Below are 26,186 nucleotides of genomic sequence, written 5' to 3' on the forward strand. Positions count from 1 at the left end.
GGGGGAGTAAAAAACTGAGAACCACTTGTGAAGTTCAGACTCCAGAGGCACAGGCTCACTGAAAGGCTGAGACCTAGTCAGGGGGCTGAACAACACTTCCCGCTCCCCATGCCTCATCACCATGCTACCAGAAGTCTATTTACAGCAGTTCCTTCTACCTAGAACATCATGTCCAGCTACCAAGAAAAAAATTACAAGGCGTATCAAAAGGGAAAACCCCCACAGTATGAAGAGACAGACAAGCATCAGACCAGAGATGGCAGGGATGTTGGAATTATCAGACCGGAAATTTAAAGTATCTATGATCAATATGTTCAGGGCTTTAATGGATAAAGTAAACAGCATGCAAGAACAGACGGGTGATGTAAGCAGAGAGACAGAAATCCTAAGGAAGAACCAAAAGAAATGCTAGAGATCAAAGACACTGCATCAGAAATGAAGAATGCCTTTGATGGGCTTATCAGCAGACTGGACACAGCTGAGGAACGAATCTCTGCACTTAAGAATATCTCACTAGACTCTTCCCAAACTAAAAGGCAAAGAGAACAAAGACTGGGGAAAAAAAACGAGAAGAGAATATCCAAGGACACTGAGACAACCACAAAAGGTGTCACAGACGCATAACGGGGACAACAGAAGTAGGAGAAAGAGACAAAGGGAAAGAAGAAGCATTTGAAACGTTAAGGATGGATTATTTCCCCAAATTAATGTTGGACACCAAACCACAGCTCCAGGAAGCTCAGAGAACACCCAGCAGGATAAATACCACAGAAATCAGATCAGAGCATACTATTTTCAAATGACACAAAATCAAAGATAAGATATTCTGAAAAAAGTCAGAGGAAAAAAAAGCCTTACCTATAGATGAACAAAGATAAGAATTATATCTGATCTCACCTCAGAAACCATGCAAATAAATTGTGCTCTACACTGGAATTTGACACAATATTGTAAAATGATTATAAATCAATAAAAAATGTTAAAAAAAAAAGAAAGAAACATGCAAATAAAAGTAGAGTGAAATATTTGAAGTGGTGAGAGAAAAAAATCCCACCAATCTAGAATTCTGTATCCTGCAAAATTATCCTTCAAAAGTTAAGGAGTATAAAATAGATAAACAGTAAGTTTATACTGTGCAGCACAGGGAACTACATTCAATATCTTGTAGTAACTTACGGTGAAAAAGAATATGAAAACGTATATATGTATGTTCCTATATGACTGAAGTATTGTGCTGTACACCAGAAATTGACACATGGTAAACTGACTATACTTTAATAAAAATATATTTAAAATTTTTCTTAAAAGATAAATATTTTATTGTTATCAACAACCAAAAAAACTTAAGAATAAAAAAATAAAAACTTTCTCAGACAAAAAAAAAATTTGAGAATGTTGCTATAGACCTGCCTTGCAACAAATATTAAGTACTTTAGAGAGAGGAAAAATAATGCAGGTCAGAGACTCAGATCCAACATAAAGAAGTGTATTGAAGAAGGAATAAGTAAAAGTAAAGTGAAAACTTTTATTTTTCTTATGCTAATTAATCTAACAGATAATAATAGTTCATTCAAAATAATACCAACAATATATACTTACGTATACATGTTATGTATGTGTTATGCTGATGTATGCTTTACACATGTGTGACCTTATATTATGCATATATTACATATGCTTATGTATACATGTGTATGCTTATGGATACATATGTGTGTGTATATATATATGCTTATGTATGCTTTATATATAAGTGAAGTGAATGACAGCAATGATACAAAGGACTAGAGGAAGAAATTTGATCTACAGATTCAATGCAATCCCAGTCAAAAATCCCAACAAGCTATTTTGTGGATATTGACAAACTGATTCTACAGTTTACGTGGAGAGGGAAAAGACACAGAACAGCCAACACAATATTGAAGGAGAAGAACAAAGCTGGAAGACTGACACTATTCTACTCTGAGACCTCCTATAAAGCAACGGTAATTAAGACAGTGTGCTATTGGCAAAAGAACAGACAAATACATTAATGGAACAGAATACAGAACTCAGAAATAGACCCATATAAAATCCATCAACTGATCTTTGACAAAGAAGCAAAGACAATACAATGGAGCAAAGATAATCTCTTCAACAAATGGTGCTGGAAAATAGTACAGCCACTTTGGAAGGCAATTTGGCAGCTTCTTACTGAGTTAAATACACTTTTACCATAAAATTCAGCAATCGTGTTCCCTGGCATCTACCCAAAGAAGCTGAAAAATTATGTCCACATAAAACCTGCACATGGATGTTTACAGCACCTTTACTCATCGTAGCCAGATAGTGGAAAGAGCCCAAATGTCCGTGAACTGAAGAATGGGTAAACAAAATGCGGTACACCCATACAGTGGAATATTACTCCACAATAAAAAGAAATGAAGTAATAATATGCGCTACAACATGGATGGACCTTGAAAACATTACACTCAGAGTGAAAGAAGCGAAACACAAAGGACCACATATTGCATGATGCCATTTATATGAAATATCCAGAACAGGCAGACTCACAGAGACAGGAAGCAGATTAGTGGTTACTGAGGGCTGGATGGGAAGGGTTTGGGGGAAATGGGAAGGGACTGCTAACAGGTACTGCGGCTTCTTTTGGGGGCGATGAAGATGTTCTAAAACTGACTGTGGGGATGATCATTCAGCTCTGCAGCCTGGGAGCCTTGTGACCTTAGAAAGGGACTCTTCTTGGGCCAACTGCTGTCTCCGTAAAATGTCAACCACATGACCGACCTCACAGAGTCAAGCAATTAAATTAAACCATGAGTGTGAAAGTGTTTCACAGTATCAGGCACATAACAGGCGTTCCATACAAGCTAAAAAAAATAATGAAGTACGCAAAAGCACCTTGGAAGTGACAAATACCTTCACAAATGTCAGGTGGTTTCATAATTTCATACATAAAATTATAACATATATTATCAGAAATAATTGGTTTTCAGTTTCACAGGTTACTTTCCAAAGACTCACTTAAGCTCAGTGCCCCACTGTTTCAAAGAGAAGTTAATGGAATTCGGATGCCCTGGGGCGGGCTGATTCGCGGCTTGCTCTCCCACCAGCTCTCCAGGGGCAGTCTCCACAGCTAGGACATTTCTGGCTTTTTCAGCAGAAGCATTTTGGTGCGGGTTAATTAAATCTGAAAGAAAGACAAACAAGTATCAGTTATTCAAAGCTTCCACAGGGAACCTGATATCTGACATTAAATACTGTCTTGATATACTATGTAAAAAACGATATAATATATATTATATTATATTTTCAATGTATACTACATAAAAATACAATCTGTGAATGATTAGGGTGTTCTGCAACCATTTTCATCCAAAGTAGATCCACGTTTCTCAAAAGGCTGTGCATGCTTCATACCACCAAGTGTTAAGAGGATGGCCCAGGGAAAGAAGAGGCTTGGGCTCCCCTTTGCTCTCCTGCAGATCAGTAAGACTGGCATTAAGCTGAGCTCAGTCCACTCACCTGTACCGATAAGGAACAATTTCCAGGATAAAGTATTAGGTTGGAAAAAAAACCAAGGGCAGACCAGATTATACTACTGCTCTTTCCTGTGAGAAAGTACAGGGAACAGAATATATACATATTTGTTAACTGCAAATAGTGACACTGAAAAAAAGTTTGCATATCAAAGGAGTTCAGTAAACTCACAGGCAAATACACTGATGCTAAAATATGATCAAATTTCAGAATATATATTTTTCTTTCCTATTAAAAATTTATTCAGTGTTTAGTAAATATTTCTATGTTGTATTTTTTTTCTCTGAAATACTTTAAAATTTCAGAATACAATAGCTATCACAAAATAGAGATACACATACTGCACCAGTTTCTTTTAAAATTAGTGCTAACACAGCATGAAGGGAATACAAAAACTTCAAAATATATTTTTAAATTTAAGCATTTGAAATATTTAAGGCTGCAGTCGTATGAGGCCAAGGATATGCTTCAAAGCAATAATATTTTGGTATCTTTAAAATAAATAATATTTGCTTCAAATAACATGTTATTTGCTTCCAAATAAAATTCAGTGGGTAGGGGCATCAGTGAAACAAGATGGCTCATGAAATACTAACTGCTGAAACTACCTGATAAACATGTGAGTAATATCATGCTATTCTCTCTGCATAGACTTCAAATTTCCCATAAGAAAAACTTACTTTTCTAAAGTTTTGACAAATGTACCCAACAATAAATACTTTGTATTCTTCCAAATGATATCTCTCTGAGAATATACATGTTTATAAACAGAATTTAACACTGTTTCACAATAATCAATCTGATCTGTGCTTCCCTTTAATAAAGCACCCCTCCACTGGCAATATTAACCATCATCACTCTTTCAAGGGAAAGAGAATCAGAACGGAATGCTTAACACTAATATCTACGAATAAAATTATTTTCTAATAAGATGAGCACACAACCTGAGTCACTTAGGACAGGTCACTGAGCACTGGCAGAGAAGGAAGAGCACAGGGAAGCCTGGACTCAGGGCCCTTGAAAACTGATGTTCTGAATACGAACACTTTACCACAGGCTCAAACTTTGTTGGAAGGTCACTAACTTGACAGCAGGGAAGGGCTCCAGGTAAACACTGGGAACGGTATGCTGGGTGTGACACAAAGAAGTGACTGCATCAGGGGAACGGGGTCCTGGTCAGGAGCGCCAACACCTGGCTCATAGCAGGATCCTGAGCAGGAAAAGCAAGAGCGTGGGCTGGGAGACAGAAGAACTATGGGCTTGGCAGGTTACAAGATTAAGTCAAGAAAGCAGAAGTCACAAACCACACCGATTCCCGATTCTTGGTTCAAATCAACACCATGTATGAAGCACTAGGTGCTGGGGGTACAACAAACAGTGAGACAGAGTTCTTGCCCTAAAGGAGAACATGTCTAGGAGAGACACAGAATAACAAAATGTTAAGTTCCAAGTCACCACTGAACGCATTAAATCCCAGGTATCCAGACCTTCCTCTGAGTCTTAGGGTCCAGGAGATGCCTCGGGCATTTTCAGAGGGAGAGAAGGAAGGGGTCCCACTCTCAGCTTCAACCACAGTGGTTCCTCTTTTCACTCTTTTATATGTTGGAGTTTCCCTCAAGATTTCATTTGGAAAAAGAGCTAACAACAAAAAAGAAGTTTGAAGACCAATAATCGGGTCCAGTCTCCTCTACCTACTTCATTTGTCAGAACACGAAAGCCCATAGCTGGGGCCAGAAGGCAGCCACCTGCCCCTGCAGTGGACAACAATCACAGGGCAGGTGCAGTGGCTGCACCTGGTGGAGGGGGCACCCAACATCTGACAGTGTGTGTCCGTCAGTGGGGACACAGTACACCTCTTCTATTTCCAACAAAGGCAGGGCTGACACTCAGGCTTCCCAGAGGCTGGTCTTTTGCAGACCCCTCACAGGCAAAGCATGACAACTCTAAGCCAAGCCTGAAATAAGCCCAACATACTGCACCCGTGGCTGTTGCGAGCTGGTGCAGCCCCCTCTTCCTGTGTGGGCTGGCAGCAAGGTGAGGAGCGGCCCCTCTGCGGGTGACACTGTCAAGCGCTCTCGCGTGGCCAAGCGCCTGCTACCGGGAAGCCCACGTGCTGCAGCAACGCTGGGCCCACACTGGAAATGCTTCCTGAGGAACTTGGGCCCTGGGGGTAGGATGCAGAAGAGACTGGAGGCCAGGGAGGATGTTGGCAAAACAGACCATTTCTATAAGTCATTATTTCACGTAAGAAAGAAGCCATTCCCCAAGTTTAGCTATTATTGTTATTTTGTCTGGTTTTCAGTTTTTAAAAGAACATGTGAGATTTCCTTAATTAAAAGTGGAGCTGCTGGCTTCTCAATTCATGTGGTAACTTAGCATTCAGGGAGCCACCTCTAGAAGGACGCAAGTTAGGCCAGGGCAGTACTTCCTTGACGTCTTTAAGAGGACGGACTGGATTCACGAACATCTGCTTTATCTTGCAGCTTCAGTGGGAAGAAGTTTGGGGTTTAAACCTTCTCCATTATTTTGTAAAATTTCAAATGCCTAAATGACAGCTCTGAGCAAGTTCTGGGCTACAAATTTTGTATTTCCTGGGTTCTGATTCCAGCACAGCCTCTTTCATTCCAGTGTGGCCATTCCCAGATCTCCAGAGCCCTTCCCACTGGATGCATGCTGACAGCGGGGCCCGAAGTCTCCCGCTGGGACCCACACAGGGGAGGCTCCTGCTCACATCTGGGCGCCTCCGTCAGTCTTCCCCGTCTCTCCTGCTCCCGGCCTGCCTGCTGGCCGCCTCAGTCAGGCCCAGGCCCCCCTCCAGCAACCTCGCGGAGAGCAGAACCAAGTGCTGCAGGACACTCCCCATAAAACCCAGTCCCGGACACAGCTGTGTCCGAGAGGAGGGCAGAGCACTGGGAAAGGGCCACTCCCACGGGCGTCAAAGAACAATGCAAAAGAGAGCCTGCACGTCCTTGCTGGAAACTGGAGGGGGCAGACAGGGTGGGGTTATCCTGAAAAGGCTTTTATTCCCCCCTCTATCAAAGTGAGTTTAATCCAGTATAGTTATCTTCCAAGTGAGGGCACAGTGCATCTAAGCCCCCAAAAGAAGAGGCCGCAAGCCACCAGGTCCTGCGAGTCCCCAGGGCGGGCCAGTCCCCATGTCGGGTTAACTCCTTGTCCATCTGTTCTCTCTCTGCCTCACTCAGACTGGACTCCAGTCTGATGGGCTAACAGCTGTGCAGCCAACACCACAGAGGAGAGATCAGTAAACACTGGGAAAATGGCTGAAGGAATGAGTAAGAGATGACTGCTGTGGGTCGGCAGGGAGGGCCTTCCCTCGGGTGAGGAAACCAGGCAGGAGGTCCCCGTGGTTCCCTAAGGGGCTACGCTCCTGACTGCCCCCTCTCCTGCCACCTCGTACCAAGAGATCCCTGAATTCGGATCTCTTCCCTCTCTTCCCCTCTCACGCCGCCCTGCCCTCCTGCAACCGGCTCAGTGCCCCCAGCGCCTCCACAGCAACACCCACCCCCCTCACCACGCTCCATCCCAGAGCCGGCCCAGGCTGTCCCCACAGGCACCGCGCTCTGGCCCGCTGGGGACAGTCTCCTCAGATCTTCCTCAGGAGGCCCCCACAGGCTCCCCCACGTGCAGCCGGGATCTAACCCCACTCACTGTCTCTCTTCCTTTCACAGCCTGACATCAGGAGTCACAGAACCTTCGATTCAGTAGGAACCTCAGAGCACCTTGTTCAGACAGCGAAGCAGTGAGTGCCGGAGCTTCCGTGAGCTTTCTGCACCAGGTCAGGCTGCCTCTCAGATAGGATGCTGATAGCCATGACTTACACTTAAAAACAACACATGATATTTTGTGGTGTTTTACAAGCAGGATTACATAAAAACTCAGCTTCTTTGATGACTTTAGGGAATTGTGACATTAAATGACTATGTGGGATTCCCGTGGCTTTGCTAATGCTGGGTCTGCGTCCAGCCTCTGGTTTTCTTCCAGCCAGTTCCAACACTCACACAAAGAGCCCTGTGCAAACTAGGGGAGGACCGGGGAGGACCGAAACGAGCAGCCACTTCCCCTCCCCGCCCCCTGCTCCCACCCCAGCCGCTAGGGCACAACAGTTACCCTCGCCACACGGCTGCTTCCGAGGAGGAAATGTGTGGTCATCCCTCAACCGTCTTCACCATACCCTTTTCTGCGAGGTACACCCACTAACTCAAACAGGTACTAAGGCACTGAGGCCACCTGTGATGCTGAGGGCCTCTGTACTCCTGAACTCTCAAGAAGTCCTTGTTATCGCTGGCTTGTTTGCTTACTGGCTTGTACGGGAAATGAAGTAAACAGAATGTGCTGGACATAACATCTTGTAATGTGGCTAACAAGCCTCCTTTGGGTTCTGGCTACCTCACTCCTAAATGCTATGAAGTTCTGCAGACTCCTGATTTTATCTTGGCAAATTATCCCTTTGTGTTGGAACTAGGCCTTTATCTCTCCAAACACAGAAGACGTGCAGAGTGGTGTCCGAGGCACAACAAGCTTTCAGAGGCCAGGCTGCAGGCAGAAGGCAGACAGATCAGATAAAGAGGCAACAAAATCATCCCACTTTCTAACACTTGATCAACTAATGTAAAGCCGTGAATTCCAATCACACAGATGAGCAGACTCTTATTCTGGAGACATTATCTCTAGAAAACAAAATTTTTTTTGCTTTGTTAATTTTTTAAAAATTTTAAAATTGAAGTATCATGGATTCACAATGCTGTGTTAGTTTCTGGTATATAGTAAAGTGATTCCAATATATATATATATATATATATATATATTCTATTCCATTATCTTTTCCACTATGGCCTACTGCAGGCTACTGAATATAGTTCCCTGTGCTATACAGTAGGACGTTGTTTATCCGTCTTATATATAGTAGTTTCTATCTGCTAATCCAAAACTCCCAATTTATCCCTCCCCCGCCTCCTTTTCCCTTTTGTAACCATAGGTTTGTTTTCAATGTCTGTGAGTCTATTTCTGTTTTATAAATAAATTCATTTGCACTATATTTTAGATTCCACATGTAAGTGATATCACACGGTATTTGTCTTTTTCTTTTTCTGACTTACTTCACTTAGTATGATCATCTCTGGGTCCATACATGTTGCTGTAAATGGCATGATTTTATTCTTTTTTTATGGCTGAGTAATATTCCATTGTGTGCATATACTACATCTTCTTTATCCAATCTTCCGTTGATGGACCTTTAGGTTACTTTCCTGTTTTGGCTAATGTAAATAGTGCTGCTATGAATACATAGTTGGGGTACATGTATCTTTTCAAATTATAGTTTAGAAAGTAAATTTAATGTAGGCAATTACACTATAGTGCCAGCTGCCTATCCAATACTCACTCCAGCTCCTCCTTATAGACCTTCGTTTTGATGGTGGCCACATGCTCAGCTTAAGATACTTGCCTCCTCAAACTCCATTCCAGCTATGGATGGCCCTGTGACACAGTTCTAGCTAATGAGGCATAAATCAAGAGTTTCTGGGGAAGCTTTCTCCTTTCTCATATAGGTGCCACTCCCAAAGGCAACTACCATGATTAGGAAAGCTAATATTCTAAGGATGAAGAACAGAATGGTCCCTCAATGGCACTGGGGAGTATCTTTGCCAGCTACGAACTGCCTATCATGTGAAAAATCTCTATTCATAAATCCCTATTAAGTTTCCTGTTAATTGCAGCTGAATAGAATCCTAACCAATTCAAAATGATATTACATATGTATGTATACATAATGTATATTATATATACATAAATATCTTTACACTCAAAGATGCAGTTTCCCATCTGATCCTCATAACAGAACTACTGGGGGGTGGGCAGCAGCAGGTGGACAAGGTTGTTAGTATTCCTTCTACTCCCATCCAGATGACTTCCCGGGCCTGGGGCATGGATGGTACCTTCAGCCATCCCTCTCCCTCAAAGCTAATCCCATCTTTTAATCTTCCAGTGTTTCTACCATACACTCTCCCAACTCTGCCCACTTTTTTCTATCCTCTCTGCCACAGCCCTAGTCAAGGCTACTATGACTTCTAGGCTGGATGACCATAGCAGCCTTATAACTGGTCTCCCTGCTTCTCATCCTGCCGAGGAATCTGTTCTCTCCTACTCGGCTACGGCTAATCATCTCAAATGCACATCTGACCCTATCACTCAGTCACCCCTTTGCTTATCCTATAAGCCCTTCCAGGTCTGGTCCCTGATCATCCTTCCAGCTTTCTCTTTGTCACTCCTGCCCACCCACGCTACCTTCGAGCCAGGCCCTGGTCTCTAGGGCCTCCAGGCCTTTTGCTTCCCTGCTTCGCAAGGCCAGCTGTTACCTGACCTTCAGGACTCAGTTCAGCTGTCTCCTAGTCCAGGAAGCCTTCTCAGACAGCACCAGCTTCCTTCCACATCCAAGCGCAGGTAAGGTTCCTGTGCTCACCTCCGGCCCGTGCTTACACACTGTGCTGGACAGGTCTCTTTACCTGTCTGGGTCCCTCATTAGACCACACACTACTTGAGAACATGAACCATGACTTATTCATCTTTATACCCAGGCATCTGGCACAATGCCTAGAATACAAGAATGCCCGGAGTGAAAGACTAAATGAACAAGCTCCATCTTACAGATGAAGAAACTGAGGCTCAAAAAGAGAGGTACCCTCAAGACACTACAGCAAGGGTCAGCAAACTTCTTCTTAAAGGGCCACACAGTAGGAGATATCAGACCTGTGAACCAAATGTCTCTGTCACAACTATTCAACTCTGCCACTGGTGTGCAGAAGCAGCCACAGATGATACACAAATAAATGAGTGGTACTTTACTCCAATAAAAGCTCAATTCTACAGGCTGCAGTTTGCTACCCTTTACTAGAGAGAAAATGACTCACTCGGAGTCTGACAAACAGTAAAGATCAGAGCTAAGACTCAGACCCAGGCCCACAGGGCTCCTCCCGGCACACTGGGCTGCCTGTCAGCGGGAGTTGCCAATTCCCTACATCCCTCACCAGGCTGACTTTAGGTGCTAGGAGGGTCCTGATGGGTGACACCATTAGGCAACAAATGAAACTGCTACCAAATACTGGATAACAAGGAGAGAACAGTAGGAAAAGTTTTATTTTTTAATGCAAATCAGAGTTACAAAAACGTCTGTCTTCAATCCTAGCCAGAGTTAGCAGGGCTTAGGCTAAGCTGAGCAGGTAACTACAAGCATGGCTTCAGGAGCGTCACAGAGTCCATCACACACCTTCACACACTATCTGTTAACCGATTTTTATCTAAAATGATAAAAATGAAAGAGGCTAAAATCTAGCCTTTTCGTCTCGACTTCCTCCTTTAGGCGTTCTGACCTCCTAAACAGTAAGTCTTGCAAATTGCCTGCTAGTCCAGGGTTTCATTATTCGTTCTTAAACGCCATCTAAAAATTGGCGGCAGTTCAAAATTACAGTCATTTCTGCACATAAAATCTTCAAAGACATCCCACTGCTCTCAGGATAGCCCCAAATCCCAAGCCTAGAGGCCCAGGCCCTGTCCGCCCTGGCCCTGGGTGAACCTCCAGGCTCAGCTCACTGCACACCGTCCTCCACAGCCACAGCCTCCTTTCAGCTCCTGGAGGGCACTCCACTCCCCTTACCCAGCCCGACTCCTGCTCAGCCTTTGGGTCTCAGGGAGGGTCCCCAACCACCCCAAAGCTGTGCTCAGCCCGGTCGCGGGCTCCTGGAACCCTGTACCCTCCTCCCATGTGGATCTCACTTCACACTCCGCTTGACCAGAAGCTCCGTGAGGGGAGGAACCAGGCCCATTATGGGCGTCTCCTGGCTGAATGAATGAGTAAATGCCAGAGGGCACAAACTCTCACCCCCACACTGGAGTCCCCGAACCAGACGTGGGCTGCAGGTGTTGTCTCTGACTTTAAAAGAAGGAAGGATCCACATTATAAAGAAACCATAGGGCTAGGCGCCACTTTGGCTCTCCTTTTGGTCTAAGGCCTGAGTCTCCATTAGAGAGAAGCACGTGGCCTCCTCAGAACGAAGGAGTCGAGGCAAACTGAGTGTCCTCTGTGCCAAAGGCACCGGCTGAGCTACCGTCTTGAATACCGCCGGGTTCCCTGCAGGGTTTCCAAACCTTCCAAACGACTGGTACTAAGTTACAGAGCTTCTTTTGATCAAAAGCACTATCACAGCAGCTTTTTTTAAAACGCAGGCGTCAGTGAGCAGACGTGTGAACTAAACATAGAGGGGGTCTGGGCTTGTGTCCCTGGAGGGTTAAGACACCCATGACAATGACGTGAGAACCGTCCCAGCACAACACACTGGCAGGTCGTTTCTCACTGACCAGAGAGTTAACCTGCTGAAAAATATTGTGATTGGTAAAAACAAGGTTGGCAGGAAAACAGATTTGGAGGAAAAAAAAAATTTTAAGTCCAAGAAGACATTCATTTCCAAAAGAAGTTGGCCGCACACGTGCCAATGCCACCGCTGATTTACAAGAAGTTCGACTGGAGCCTGTGTTCTCTTAAGCAGAGCTCCCGCAGGGGTTATGAAGCTCGGACCAGCCCTCTTCACAGGCGTGAGAGCTAGCCTGTGCCAGCTAAATCCCAGCGTGCACTCCTTTGACCCCTGAGTGTGATGGCCTGGCCTTTTCACACCTTACTTCAGGGCTCAAGGGTCTGCCTTTTCAGGGCCTGCTCTTCTTCCTGTATGAAGAAAAGGGCCACCTCCGTAGTCTTTGCAGGGAGCAGGGAAGGAGGGTGGTCTGTGAATAACTGTTGTCCTGTTCTTCCACTTAACAGGGCTCAGCACAACCAAACATGAGAAGATCATGGGGTTTTAACTTTTGATATTCAAACTTAAAACCACATTATCTCCACACTGCAACTGGTCAGGGCTGTAGAAATGCCATAGACCCAGGATAAAGTGGAATCCACGTCTGAGAGTTAACGTCGTCCCAGGAAGCATCACTGAGTCACAGCGAGTGCTCTGAGAACACCTAGCCCACGTGTGCAAACATCTGTGACACCAGCAGCCCTGCCCGAGCAGGGCTGTGGGACTGTGGTGACAGCACCACCACTGACGGCCCACTGACCTCCGCCGTGCCATCTCCCCAGGGGCTTGGCACTGGCCTTGCCCGACTCCTAAGGCCGTCATTAGGCTTGAGCACAATTCTCTATACGGAAGCAGAAGCCCTCAGTAACTATGGAATGCTGCCCACTCTTAAGGGATCATCGCCTTTATTTTCATTCTCAATTTCTCTGCGAAGCTGACTTGCTACGTCAAACAGCGACACGCAGAGCACTGACACAGGTCCCCTCCACTTCTGTCCTACCTGTGTTGTCTCTGGCCACGAGACCCTTAGAAAAGTCCCCAGGAGTTGGGGAGGTCCTGCTGTCCCATTTAACCACATCCAGGCTGTTGCAATATTCCCATCTCTTCTGCTGAAGCTCTTGTAACCAGTAAGTCATGAGTTGACGGTTAGGAGCCTAAAAAGAGGGAAGGGTAAAAAGTGTTACTGCCACCAACAAGATGAAGAGCTTAAGAAAGTTATGTTGTGTGTAGACACCTTGTCACATGAAAGGGAGAGTTAAGAAGAATAGGTCAAAGAAATTTCAGTTTCAACATCAGCAGCTTTTGCTTGCTACGAGTTGGTCAAGCAAACAGGAATTTTAACATAAAGAAAATCTTACTAATAAGAAACCTTTTAAAATTCTAAAATTATAGGATGATACAATATAACACTTTTCTCAAAAGGCTTCAGGAAGGCTTGTTATTCCTATGCCCTTTCACTCTGAGCACCTATAAACTCTATCCTAAGAAATCCAATCTCACATGGATATGGATGACATCCTTGCCAAATCAAATCAATGGTGTTTAAATTCTGTCAGCATCTGGGAGAGTGCACAAAGAAAACTGCAGATTAGAGATTAGACTGAAGAGCCAAGACATGGAAGCAACCTAAATGGCCACTGACGGATGACTGGATAAAGTTGTGGTATATATACAATGGAATACTACTCAGCCATGAAAAAGAATAAAAATAATGCATTTGCAGCAGCAACATGGGTGGACCTGGAGGTTGCCATACTAAGTGAAGTAAGCCAGAAAGAAAAATACCATATGATATCACTTATATGGGTAATCATAAAAAATGACACAAATGAACTTACTTACAAAGCAAGCAAAAACAGATTCACACAGAAAATAAACTTATGGTTACCAGGAGGCAAAGAGGGGCAGAGTGGAGGGATAAATTGGCAGTCTGGGATTTGCAGATACTACCTACTATACACAAAATAGAGAAACAACTAGGTCCTACTGTATAGCACAGGGAACTATATTCAGTACCTTGTAATACCCTATAATGAAAAATAATATGAAAAGGAATACCTATATGTATTACTGAATCAATATGCTGGACACCAGAAATTAACACAACATTGTAAACTGACTATACTTTAATTAAAAAAAACAAAAACAACAAAAAAAAACAACTAGATAGAACATCTACAGCAATGGCTGAAACTTTTTAAAATTGATAATACCAAGTGCTGGAAAGGGTACAGAGCAACTAGAACTTTCATTCATTGCTGTGGGAATGTAAAATTCTGCAGCTCTTTGGAAAACAGTTCAGCAGTTCCTTAGAAACATACACTTATCAAGTGACCCAGCAACCTTACTCCTAGGTATTCACCCAAGAGGAAGAAGAACACAGTCACACAAAAACCTGCATGCAAATGTTCAGAGGCTTTATATAATCGCCCCAAACTGAAAACAAGCCAAATGTCCTTCATCTGGTGAACAAATAAAATGTGGCACATCCATACAATGGAATTCAGCAATCAGATGGAGAAAACCATTGATTCCTACAACATGGATGAACGTTACATGCACGTGCGAAAGAAGCTAGTCCCAAAAGGCGACATACTATACAATTCCATGTATGTGACATTCTGAAAAGGCAAAATTATACGGACAGAAAACAAATCTGTGGTGGCCACGACTTGGGTGAACGGAGTGGTTGACCACAAAAGGATAACACAAGAGGACTTTTGAGTAACTGACCTATCCTGCATCACGACTGTGGTGGTGGGTACATGATTCTATGCATCTGCCCAAACTCAAAGAACTATATACCACAAAGAGTGTGTTTCACCATATCCATTAAAAAAAAAAAAAATCAACCACGACGCGGAGGGAACCCAAAACAATGAACCTAGCTGTAAAGAAAGAAACCAGATGGCAGATGTGGGTCACAGGTCTCCAGGCTGCCCCCACAAAGGAGTCCCAAGGAGAAGGATGCCATGGCACAATTACAGGAATCTCATCACCAGCGCCATCCAGTGAGGTGTGCAGACATCACACACAATGAATCCCAGGGTCAGAGGCAATCTGGAAAACTGCTCTGCAGGCCCCACAGCAAGGGATAAGCCAGAGACCAATCCTCTACTGTCCACAAGCAAAGGGCAACCTCCAGGTGCTCTGGCTACAACTTAGGGTCTTCTTAGTAACACCTGCACACATAGCCCCAGGTAAGGATAACCGTTCCCTACAGGGTCTCTGGGTATCCTACAAAAAATTCTTCTAAACATCAGGAAGCCGTCATTCCATTCATCCAATCAACCAACGTTTACTATCAACATTTATCTATCAGGTACCTGGAATCGGGGCTTGTGGGAAAGACTGGAAAAATAAATCAGTAGTTTCAAGAGTGTGTTAAATGCGATGACAGGGACCAGAGTGTGTGAGGTGGGGCTGGTGTGACTGGAAAGCACTGAGGAAAGATATCTAACCAAGCAGAGGAGGTGGGGCAAGGGCCAAAGTACTGAGAGTTTAGGAAAACTGCTATCTATAGATTCAAAAGGTTCACAGTATTGGCTTAACGTTTGTCTTCTCCAAGAAGCATAAACTCTGAGATGTCTCCATTTTTCTAGCATCAAGCTCAGTACCAGACACATATTTGTTGAATAAATAAGTGAAGAAATAAATGAACAAATAATCATGAAGTGATGCAGAAGCTTGATCTTAAAGGAGAAGCAAGTAGGGGCCAGAGGAGGGGTGGGGATGGAAGGGGGCAGGGCTGAGATACGCAGGGGCCACGCCCAAAGGGACTCATGTGCCTTCTTGGATTCTTGGCAGGGCAATGATGAGATTAGGCAAAATCAACGCTCTTGAAAGAGCAGGGAGGGCAGAGGTAGGTCGGGGCAGGGTTCAGGTAGGGGAGGAGATTCACTCAGGCCCAGGAACCCTCGAGTGCAGCTGGAGTCTGAGTAGCGGTTTGGTTGCAGGGTGGATGGTGGGGGCCTGGCCTAGCTCTCAGGCAGGACAGAGAGAACCCAGCACTCTGAGAGGGGACTGGAAAAGCAAGAGGCTGGGAGACACAGCCAAATCAGAGCCCAAAGCCCACATGGTCCGTCCTTCCACCTTTCAGAGTCCACACTGAGCCCCCAGTCCCCCAACCTCCAGCTCAGAGGAAAGTGTGTGTCTGGGCAGTGTGTGCATCTGTGTGCAGACGTGTGCATGTGCTCTGGTCCTCCTACTGGCTCCCCTACCTGGCCCCCATCCCTGTCCCAGGGAGAAGGCCACACTGGGTCAGATCCTTCACTAACCTCTCCAGCTGTTCCTGCAAAACAGGCAACATGAAAAATCTGCTTTTTACAAGAAAGCCCTTTCCCTTTAAATCTCTGAGTCTTAAATCTAACTGGGGAACAATTAGTAACCTCTTAATCATCTCTCACTAAATTCCTGGGGCAAAAAAACTTTTACATCACATGCTTTCAGTGTCTGACAAATTATTCATGTTACAGAAATCTGGTCAATAAGGCAGGCAAAACTGCCTCGAGACAATGATTAACTGGGGTTCGCTTCCTTTTAAAAAAAACAGCCATCATTGAAAGCATCACGACTTCAATCCCCAAGCAGCTGTGAAAGGCTGCTGGAAGGGCATGGCTCTGGGGCACATGCCACCATCAAGGTGGCAGGAAAGCCCCCAAAGGCATCGCCCTCTGGGAGCTGAAAACTCAAAGACAGAAGCACACACAGGCTATAAGGCAGGGCAGGATTCGAAGTAAAACACAGCAAAATCAGCAGAAATCCACGAAGCCTCTGTGTTTTCCATTTGATATGTTTTAAATAGAGACTGAATTGGGATTCGGCCTTGTTCAGTCCTAATTAGATGTAGAATCACAAACAAGTCCCTTCATCGCCCGAGTCTCAGTGAGTCACGTAAAGCTAGTCTAGATCTGCCCCGTCCAATACAGTAGCCACCAGCCACACGTGGCTTGTGAGCACGTGAGGTGCGGCTTAGAACCACATGATGAAATACTATAGATGCACTGGGTGAAACAAAACATATTAAAATTACTTTCACCTGTTTAATGGGGTTATCCAAAAACCTAAAAGTATATATCTGGCTTACACTGTATTTGTATCTAGCACTGTTCAATCATGATGGCAAACCAATTTCATTTGGAGTGCCAAGGTTGGTGGGAGATCTGGCTGGGTGGGAAATGGCTTTAGGAATGGTCAAGGGCGTGGGGTTCTTGGGAGTGTGGGGCAGCCAACATTATTCACCCACTACAGGACTCTAGGACTCAAGATATCTTTCTTCTTTAACTAGGCACCTCCGTATCTCCAACCACCTCATGCTCTGTGAATGTCCATGGAGATGCCAACATTCTTTAGGGACCCAAAAGGGTCTGGCTGCTGTGGCTGATGGCTCACAGTTTCAGTACCATTACTGCTCGCTCCCAAAGGAGAACAAGTAGGACCTTCGAAGGATCTGGCTTCATAGACGGCACCTCAAGGAATCTATCACCAGAGCTTCTCCCACTGAGCTGCAGCCCAGCTGCTGACAAATTAGCTAGTCAGTGCTGAAGCTTATCACCACCACCAGCATGACCAGGAGAGAACCAGTATCTGCCCTACCCTACCCTAAATGACCATTTTAAATGCTTTAGTCCCACATTCTGGAGAGCCACACAGACATTCCAATCATGCTGGAAGGGACAGAGACGGGGCAAAGCTTCAAAGCTCAGCAGAGAGTGAGCGCCAATGACAGGCAAGCATCCAGCAGGCCAGGTGTCAGTATCTGCTGTCCAAAGGCTCACTGGGGCCATATCCTGAGTCTCCCATAACACCTGTCTCTCTAACTCCTATTCATTCTTCAAAGCCCAATGCAAATACCACCTCCAAATAAAGTCTCCCTGACCTGAGCCTGCATGTCTTATCCACCTGTGGAATGGGGAGCTCACAGCACCATGTAGCCCAAAACAGCGTCTCACGGCAGAGGGGGATCTCCCTGCATGTTCTTTGCTAGTCTAAGTTCCTTGAAGGCACAGGCAAGACCTGCTGGCCTCAATAAGGTCCAAGATGCCCAGCACAGTGCCTCGAATAGTTAATTAAGCATCAAGTATCTGATTCATTCTCTCCTGCGTTCAGCTCCTGCTACTTCCTCAAGACTGCTAACACTCTAGTTCAAATACAGCACCAATCCCAACATGAGAGAACAAGCCAGACATCTTGGAAAGCCATTCTGGTTGTCCCCTACACAGCTGCATGGATGTTCTGGGGAGTTAGGGGCAGACAAGGACCAGGTGGGCACAGTCTTGATATGGCAGACATCTGCTGCATTCAGGTGCAATGACACGAAGTGCCAGTTCAGAGAATGAAAACCAGGCCATGGCTCATCCAGCTTGAGGTGGAATTCAGTCCTTGACAGCTGGCTGATTAGAAACATGTGATGCCCCAGCTGTTTCCACAACCCTTTTTGTGTCCAGACCTCCAATAGCCCAAAACCCAGAAGCCTGCTTATGGGAAAATGGGCCCCAGACACCTGACCCTTCTCTTGGACCCCAGGGACTTCCTTCCTTCCAAGCCCAGCTCTTTCCTTGGTGCTCTGAAAACTCCCCAAATAAAGTTAATTTATCTTAACATACATTTATTAAGGGCATACTCTTGCAGGCAAGTGAATTAATGGGGCAAAGGGCTGGAGTAGCAATCTAGCAGCATACACAGGGAGTCAGGCCTCGTCTGCTGACTACTCTCACTACTACTGACTGATCCAAGCTCTCTTACTCCCTGGGTCTCCAGCCCTTGGGTAAAGAATCTCCATCTATCAAGACAGCACATTGTATAAGTTGTAATACTGCTCATCTCCTTTGACCCAAAATTCCATTCCTGGGAATTTATCTAAAGAAACCCAAAAGAAGGAAGAGAGAAAAACACCACGTACATAAAAACGTTTGTTCATTCACTTAGCAAATATTTATTTAGAGCCTGACCTAGGCCAACACAGCAGTCAACGCAAGAGGTACAGAACTAGGTGAGACCTGGTCAATTCTTACCTCTGAGACACTCCCAGTGAGCAGTTTCCTTTACACCAGCAATAGACAACTAGAAACATGTTCACAATTAAAATCAAAGCATAAAAGGCATAGGTATACATTTAAGAAGTCCTTATACATTATAGAAACAACAACAACAAATCCAGCCAAAATTCTAAGAAGTTCTTCAAAGCATGGCAAAGAGATTATAATCTTCATTTTAAGCCTAACCTTTGAGAATTCTGAAAAAATAAATAAGGGATGAGGCTTTGCCCTACCAAATAAGTAAGCACATTATAAAGCCACAATAATTAAACCAGCGCTCTACTGCTAGAGAATCAAAACACAGGGCTAAGTAGATAAAAAAAATGTAGCATTTCAAATCAAATCAGTGAGAAAGGTATTAATTATTAAACAACGGCATTAGGGCAACTGGCTAAAAATTTGGAAAGAAGGTATTTACAAACTATGACCTAGGTGTGAAATCTAGGTCACAATATCAAAGAAAATAAATTCAAATTTGATTCAAAATTTGAATGCAAAATAAGAACCATTTAAATTAATAAAAGAAGATGCCTTTGTAATTAAAATTTTGTCTCTTTCTGCAGCTTGTGACAATAGATGCATAGATTTCTGCCAAATTTTGAAGATATGCAAGGGATGGTCTTGACTTACTGTGTGCTGGACATTGTGTTAAACACTTTATACATACCATCATTTAAAGTTCATAACAATCTCACAAAATAGTATTATTTATTTACCCAAAGTATTACCTACTTGGACTCTGGAGCCTAACTGTCTGGGTTCAAATCCCAGCTCTGCCACTTGCTGGCTGTATTAGGCAAGTCACCTAACCTGTCGGGGCCTTGGATTCCTCGTTGGGAAGATGCGAGTAACAGGAACCTACTTCGTGTCCTGTTGTTATGAGGATTAAGTGAGTTAATGCGTGTTAAGCTCAGAACAGTGCTTGGCCCACAGTAACTACTCATTAGGCATCAACTATCCATATTATCATGATCACCCCCAAGATCTCACAGCCATTTGGCACAGTCAAAATTCAAACTTGGGTCTGTGTTATTTGTTTTCAAGGGGGAGAATGAGAAGGACATGTCCGAGACAAAATCCATCCTCTCAGCATTTCAGCAGGAATCACAAGTTCCTCTATGGTCTTTCTCAGATACTGAAATGTTGATGACCCCAACAAAGAGCCAAGTTCATTTTTAAAATCCTATAAGTGTGTTGGCTTCACTGGTAAGGACAACTCCCATATCAGAGGCTGGTCTCCCCAACAGTACAGAAGGTCCTCTGGACATCAAAGGGGTGTCAGCACAGCTTCACTGGGTAGGAGAAAGCGTGACTGTCCATCAGCCTCTAAAGTGCTCCCACTGTATGCTCTGAGCCACAATTCTGCTCTAAGGACATTTCTTAAAAAGTAGACTGCAGTGACCAGTAAGGCGGCCACATACAAACAAACACAGAGAAGAGAGAAACTGTTCTCCAGCATAATAGGATCATCAGGTCTCCAAGTCCAAAGAACCCCCTGTCAGTCTCTCAGGTTCATGCTCCCTGACATTCTCCTGGTTCATCGGCCTTGGGCCTAGGCAAGAGCATCCTAACTGGTCCAAACCCTCTTCTTACACCTACCCAGTGAAGTCATACATATCCCATGCTTAAAACTCTCTGATGGCTTCCAAGTACTGAGCAATCTGGCACGGTAATCTGGCCCACATGGCCCCACACTCCAAGACCATAGCCTTTCCCCCCACACAACAGGCACACAGGAGCCAGTTCAGCTTCAATGATCCCTGCTCCTACTGCTCTAACCCCCACTTGCAAAATCCCACTCGCTCCTCAAAACCCAATTCAAATATCCTATCTACGAGGCCATCTGATGTCCCTTACAGAACCAGTCATGCTGTATGTGATGACACAGCACTTCAGTCACCCACTTAGTATGAAACTCTGGGCTCTTCCCCAAAAGGTCAGGTCTACCATGTTTATAAGCCAGAAGAACAGCATAACCAGCGGTTACAACAGAGCCACAAAAAGGAGAATACAGACGGGTTAAGTTTGTACACATCATAAAAAGCAACTTAAACTGCAGGGATAGTTTGACTCAGCCATTATTTCTTAAAAGGATGCAATGCCTGTTCATCATGAAGGAATTTTTGCTTCTTAAATCTAAAGAAGGATATCTGGATTTCCAAGGTAATTCTTTCATAAGCAATAAAAAGCACAAGAATACTGTAAACAGCCTGATAATACAAAACAAAACTCGGATGAAAAACAGACTACAACCCCATATCTGATAACCACTGGTTCCAAATTTTCTTCTGAACATTTCAAAATCATGAGCCTGGAAACAATCTCAAGGGATCTGGCCCAGTACCAATGAATGAAAAAAAAAAGTAATTTTTCCCTGGAAGGGTTTTGAAATCTGTTTCATCCCAGCAACAGATGCTGAGAGAGAAATAACATGGGACATCCTGGCTCCTTGGAGCATGGAGGTCAGCTGCAGGGACCTCCATGCCTCTAATGAACATGACAAGTTCTTAGTTTTTAATCTTTTTAAACTGCTATCTTGACATCAGCATTTTCATATATCTTATTATGCAAAATAATTACATGAATTATAATCTAAATCCTTTTCAAAAGCTGAGTAAGAACTCAGACCCCATTACCGCTCCCCCTGCCAATCATTTTCCCCAGACAGTCTGAGCGGGAGGCGGGCAGCCTTTCCCTGGGGAGGTGCCCTACTTCTCATCCATTCCGGAAGATGAGTTCTGCCATCTCTAATACTCAAGCATCTTCTTTTAAAAAGCAAACACCTGGAGGAGGGGAGAGGCTAGTTCAAGTGGGTTCAATCCCCAGTCCCTCTATTTAAATAAACAAACAAACAAACAAACAAACCTAATTACCCGCCCCTCCACAAAAAAAGCAAACACCTGGATAGAACAGACATTCCTTTAGCCACTCTTAAACTAATGGAGATTACAAACTCAGGGCAATCGGCTAAGAGAAAAGAGCCCAGCAGAACACAGACAAGCAAATGTGTGCTCTAGAAAAGAGGACAATAAAGATAACTGGGCTTGTGAGGGGCCTGGCCTGAATGACAGATTTCACCAAGACAAGGGCAGGGACAGGCCACTCTGTGGGCCTGCTCTTCCCTGGAGGCAATGTGGAAGCCTGTTAAAATGCTTTCTGTTTCAGACAGAAGGAGAGCACGTGGCCTCTGAGTGACCACAAGCTACATTCCTGTGGTTCCCTATCAGCTCTGCCATTGCACAATTAGGCAGCGCCAGGGTTTCACGAGCTCAGAGTAAAGAAAACTCCTGCAGCGACAACCAGCAGACTGGCGGACAGCCCCCGCCACCTTGGCCTGCAGGCGCTCCCTCTGCCGTGCACCACTGCAATGTTCTAACTTGATGTTTTCTAACTTAAAAGTAGGACACAGGAATGACTGACTTAGTATGAAGTTTTACACACTGGGGTTGGGGAGGGGCAGATTCCCGGGCTCCACCCACCAGAGACCGGGGAACAAGGGAGCCTGGTACTAGAAGTCTGCCTGAACTTTCAGTGAGTTTACAGGGGTGTCTGGGAAGCATGTTGACTTCTAACAGTCTTTTAAGATAGAGCTGGTGTCTCAGGAAAGTGTCAGACGGTCCTCACATCATTCTGTTATTCACCCCTCTCTCGGTGAAAAGCTGGAGGCTCTAAAAGTCCTTACTAGCTATTTGGTGGTGGAAATCATTAAAACTCACTCTCCCATAAACACCTTAAGTATGCCAAGCAAACAGTATCGCCCACCAGGAGGTCCCCTCTGAATGGCCCTGGAGGAAACCTAGCATGTGGTGGTGTGCCAGGGACTAAGTGATCGGCACAGAGACAGAAACCTCAGGGCCATCGGGAAATTGGGGGTAGAGAGTCTCCGGCCCCAAACCACTGCTCTGGAGCATAGAAACTCAGAATGCAAAGAAGGTAGTGGACGTAAACCACAGAGTGTCAACCTACAGAATAAGGGCTCACGCTTCACTGCTCTCCACCTACGCAGTTTAGTTATTTCTAGTCCACTTAGACAACCATCCTCAGACAAGGCCAGCCTTCACTTCACAGCCAAAGAGAACAGTCATTTGTCATTTGGAGAGCGGTGTTGCTCAGAGAGGGCCGCAGAGGTCTGCAGCAGAAGGGTCGGACCATGGGTAAGGATGCAGAGCACTGAGGTCCACCCTGACCTACCACCGAATAAGAATCTCCAACGGGGAACCCCCCCAATCTGCATGTTAACAGGGTCCCAAGAGGCTCATTCCCTACACTAAACAAACCTGAGAGCCACAGCTCTCAAGGAGGTGCTTCCCTTGACACAACAGAAATGAAAGAAAGGCCTATCAGCACGTTACCTCTGGGACAGTTACACGTGAGAGAGCTGTGTAAACTGTAAAGCTTAAAAAACTGGTTCACTTCTGAGGCCAGAGGGCAGGGCTTACAGAGCAGCAGGAGAAAACACTCCGAGGCTGGTCTTCCTCTGCACGCCTCCAGGAGAAAGGTCCTGAGCAGGGGTGCACAGGCCCTGTCCCTGCCAGGGAAACACCACGCATGTCCATTATCAATCGACCCCCCTGGAAGTTTATCATTTACATTGTTAATTTCCAATCCTCCTGTGACCAAATGTCTTACATCTCTGCCGCAACATCAAAGAGATAAATGTACAATTTTAGTACCTATATACAACAAGTCAAAACAGAATAAGCCTAATTTCCTACTAATGGATTAAGATGGAAATATGAAGCAAACAGCACAAACTGCTGGGTTTAAATTAGCTAAATATTGCTCATGTGTCTGGGGGAGGTTTAGCGCCAGAGCTGTCACTAACTAGATGTGGGACTCAGTTTCTCACTGTGTCATACAGGACACAGGGCGGGCTGATCTGAGGGTGTCTTCAATTCTGACTCAGGGATAATGACCCTTGGAACAAACACACTGAATGACTTCCTCCACCTCACACAGCCACTTAATGACAATGCCCTAATACACCCCAGGACAAGAAAGAACAAGCTCCTTGAGGCTGCTAGATGCCCACGGGGCCTTACCCAACAAAGACTGTTAGGTGAGTGGCTGGCTGGCTGCATCAGATTTCAAGTCAGGCCACCTTCTCTGCAAGTACAATCTCCCCTGGAGACCACGAAGATGGAAAAGGAAATGAAAACTGGGCTTGCTGCCGAGAAATAATTCCTATCATTCAAGATCAACATCTCTGGTAACTCTGGCCGTCCGCCTCCAGCCCACGGACGCTCAGACAAGCTCTTGCCTGAGGACAGACTGCTCGGGGGAAGTCTGCTCTCTCCAGCAGGGCTGGCCCTGGACAGGCACAGAGAGGTGGCCAAAGGACCTCAGCTCCTGACTCTCCCCTTCACCCCCAGATTCCAGTTCTCCCACACAATCAATCTGGAAAAGTTAAGCAAAAAGTTAAGTTTGCAAACTCAAGAAAAGACGCTGATTCCCATCAGACTAGGAACACTTCTTGCTGATCGAAGAGGAACTAAGTCTTTGAACAGCGACACAATTATACCAAAACCAACCAACTCCCCAGCCCATTTCTCCAGGGAGCCCTTCTCAGTAATCAGGCATAGGGATCTCCAATTCCACAATGCCCACAGAAATTATTACACGAACCACTATTTCTAGCTCTGGGCAAAATCCAGATCAGTGCTTTACTTTCAAGATTCTCTGCCTGGCTCTTTATTTACCATGGAAAGATGCCAGACCTCCCTCGGAATCAAAAAACGGACAGATATTTGATATTTACTTCCAACACTGAATACTACAGACAAATATGGTTTCTCCCCAAAGTTTTTTCAGAGCTATCAGCGGCTAACCTATTTTTAAAGTCTTAACACTGTAGTTTCTTAAATGAATGGAAAATTTCCACTGCTGTAACTGCAGAAAAGGCATAATGCTTACAACATGGTGGATGCTCAAAAATATGCTAAATGAAGAAATGGACCCCTCAAATCTCCTTTTATGCAACAAGAGCACACCACACACCCACCCCAGGAGGACGTGAGGGTCTGAAGTGCTCACTCAGTCAACCAGTATACACTGAGCACCTGGTCTGTGCCTGACACTCCTCTAAGCATTAAGGGTGAAGTGGTGAATCCCGGACAAAACTCTGACCTCGGGGAGCTTATGCTCTAGTAGCACACGGCATCAGACGCTCAAAACCCAGAACAGGACTAGACCCACTTTAAGGAGCAACACTATCCTGAATCTGTGGATTCGGGGTTTCCTGCACTGCCTAGTGAGCTACTGTTCACTGGGTGATCATGAAACCTGCCGCCTCTCCCGGGACCACTTCAGCTTCTTGCCCCTGAGAAGGCCTCACACACACAAGTGCCTGGTGTGTTCACACCATCGAGCTCTCCAGGTAGAGTACTTAGCAGAATGCTAGTCAGAAGCGCCACTACTTCCTAATTCACTATTCCATATTGCATCCACTCTGGGAAAGCATCAAAATCCACTGAGGCCTGGGCCTGCTAGGATGCAGGTAAACACCCAGTCAATGTCATTAAGACGCTACCACATACATCTCTAACAGAACTGAAAATTCCTAATCAAAACTCCTTCCAATCCCCTAACTGGACAGTCATTTCTATAATAACAGGGTTCTTTTCTTTCTCCGGAGGGAGGGTTATTATTCACATTTTGTTCTGACCAGAGACGGGAAGGCTGCAGCCCAGAGGCTGAGGAGTAAAGGCACCTGAACAAGGGGACCTGTCCCGCCCTCAGACGCCCCGGTGAGGTGGGAGAGCTGGTGTTCAGGTGTCAGCCTGAATGCATGCGCCCCCTCCTTCCATTTCTCAAGCAACAGTTATCTCCAAAGAGGAAGGAAATTGGCAATGTGCGTGTGAACAAAGCCAGTGAGAGGAGCCAGTGAAGGTGGCCAGAAGGAATGCTTCAGGGAAGGCGGTCCACCAGGTGGGGCAGGCCTGGGCCACACAGCCCCCGGGCCCATGGCACAGACCACAGCAGCCCCTACTCAGAGACAACAGTGCTTAAGAAGCAACAGACCACCAGATCTTCAACTTCGCATTTATCTACTTTAAAACTGTTTACCAATGCATAACCTATTAATATTTCAACTCTTACTACACAAGATAACCCTCCAACACAATTAGATGAAAACACTGGACATAACCCACCCATCAGTTTGGGAGGGAAAAAAAGCACAACTATTTATCAAGCTCTGCTGAAAATTCTTTACTCATTCCTACAACTCTGGCCCCAAGGCTTTCCCCTTCTA

The 26,186-nt window shown here is 45.0% G+C and overlaps 1 protein-coding gene across 3 annotated transcripts in view; it reads right to left on the minus strand.

The window, feature by feature from the left end:
• The window catches only part of TBC1D2B (TBC1 domain family member 2B), a 71,721-nt gene that overhangs the window by 40,260 nt on the left and 5,275 nt on the right, over positions 1-26,186 (minus strand). For all 3 annotated transcript variants that reach the window (XM_045516794.2, XM_045516795.2, XM_010955182.3), the window contains exons 2-3: positions 12,898-13,051; positions 3,022-3,187 (exon numbers count right to left, since the gene is read on the minus strand). In XM_045516794.2, the coding sequence (XP_045372750.2) occupies positions 3,022-3,187; positions 12,898-13,051 (320 nt within the window). The remainder of the gene's footprint in view (positions 1-3,021; positions 3,188-12,897; positions 13,052-26,186) is intronic.

This window comes from Camelus bactrianus, chromosome 27 (assembly GCF_048773025.1).
Source record: "Camelus bactrianus isolate YW-2024 breed Bactrian camel chromosome 27, ASM4877302v1, whole genome shotgun sequence".
In the NCBI taxonomy this organism is placed as follows: domain Eukaryota; kingdom Metazoa; phylum Chordata; class Mammalia; order Artiodactyla; family Camelidae; genus Camelus; species Camelus bactrianus.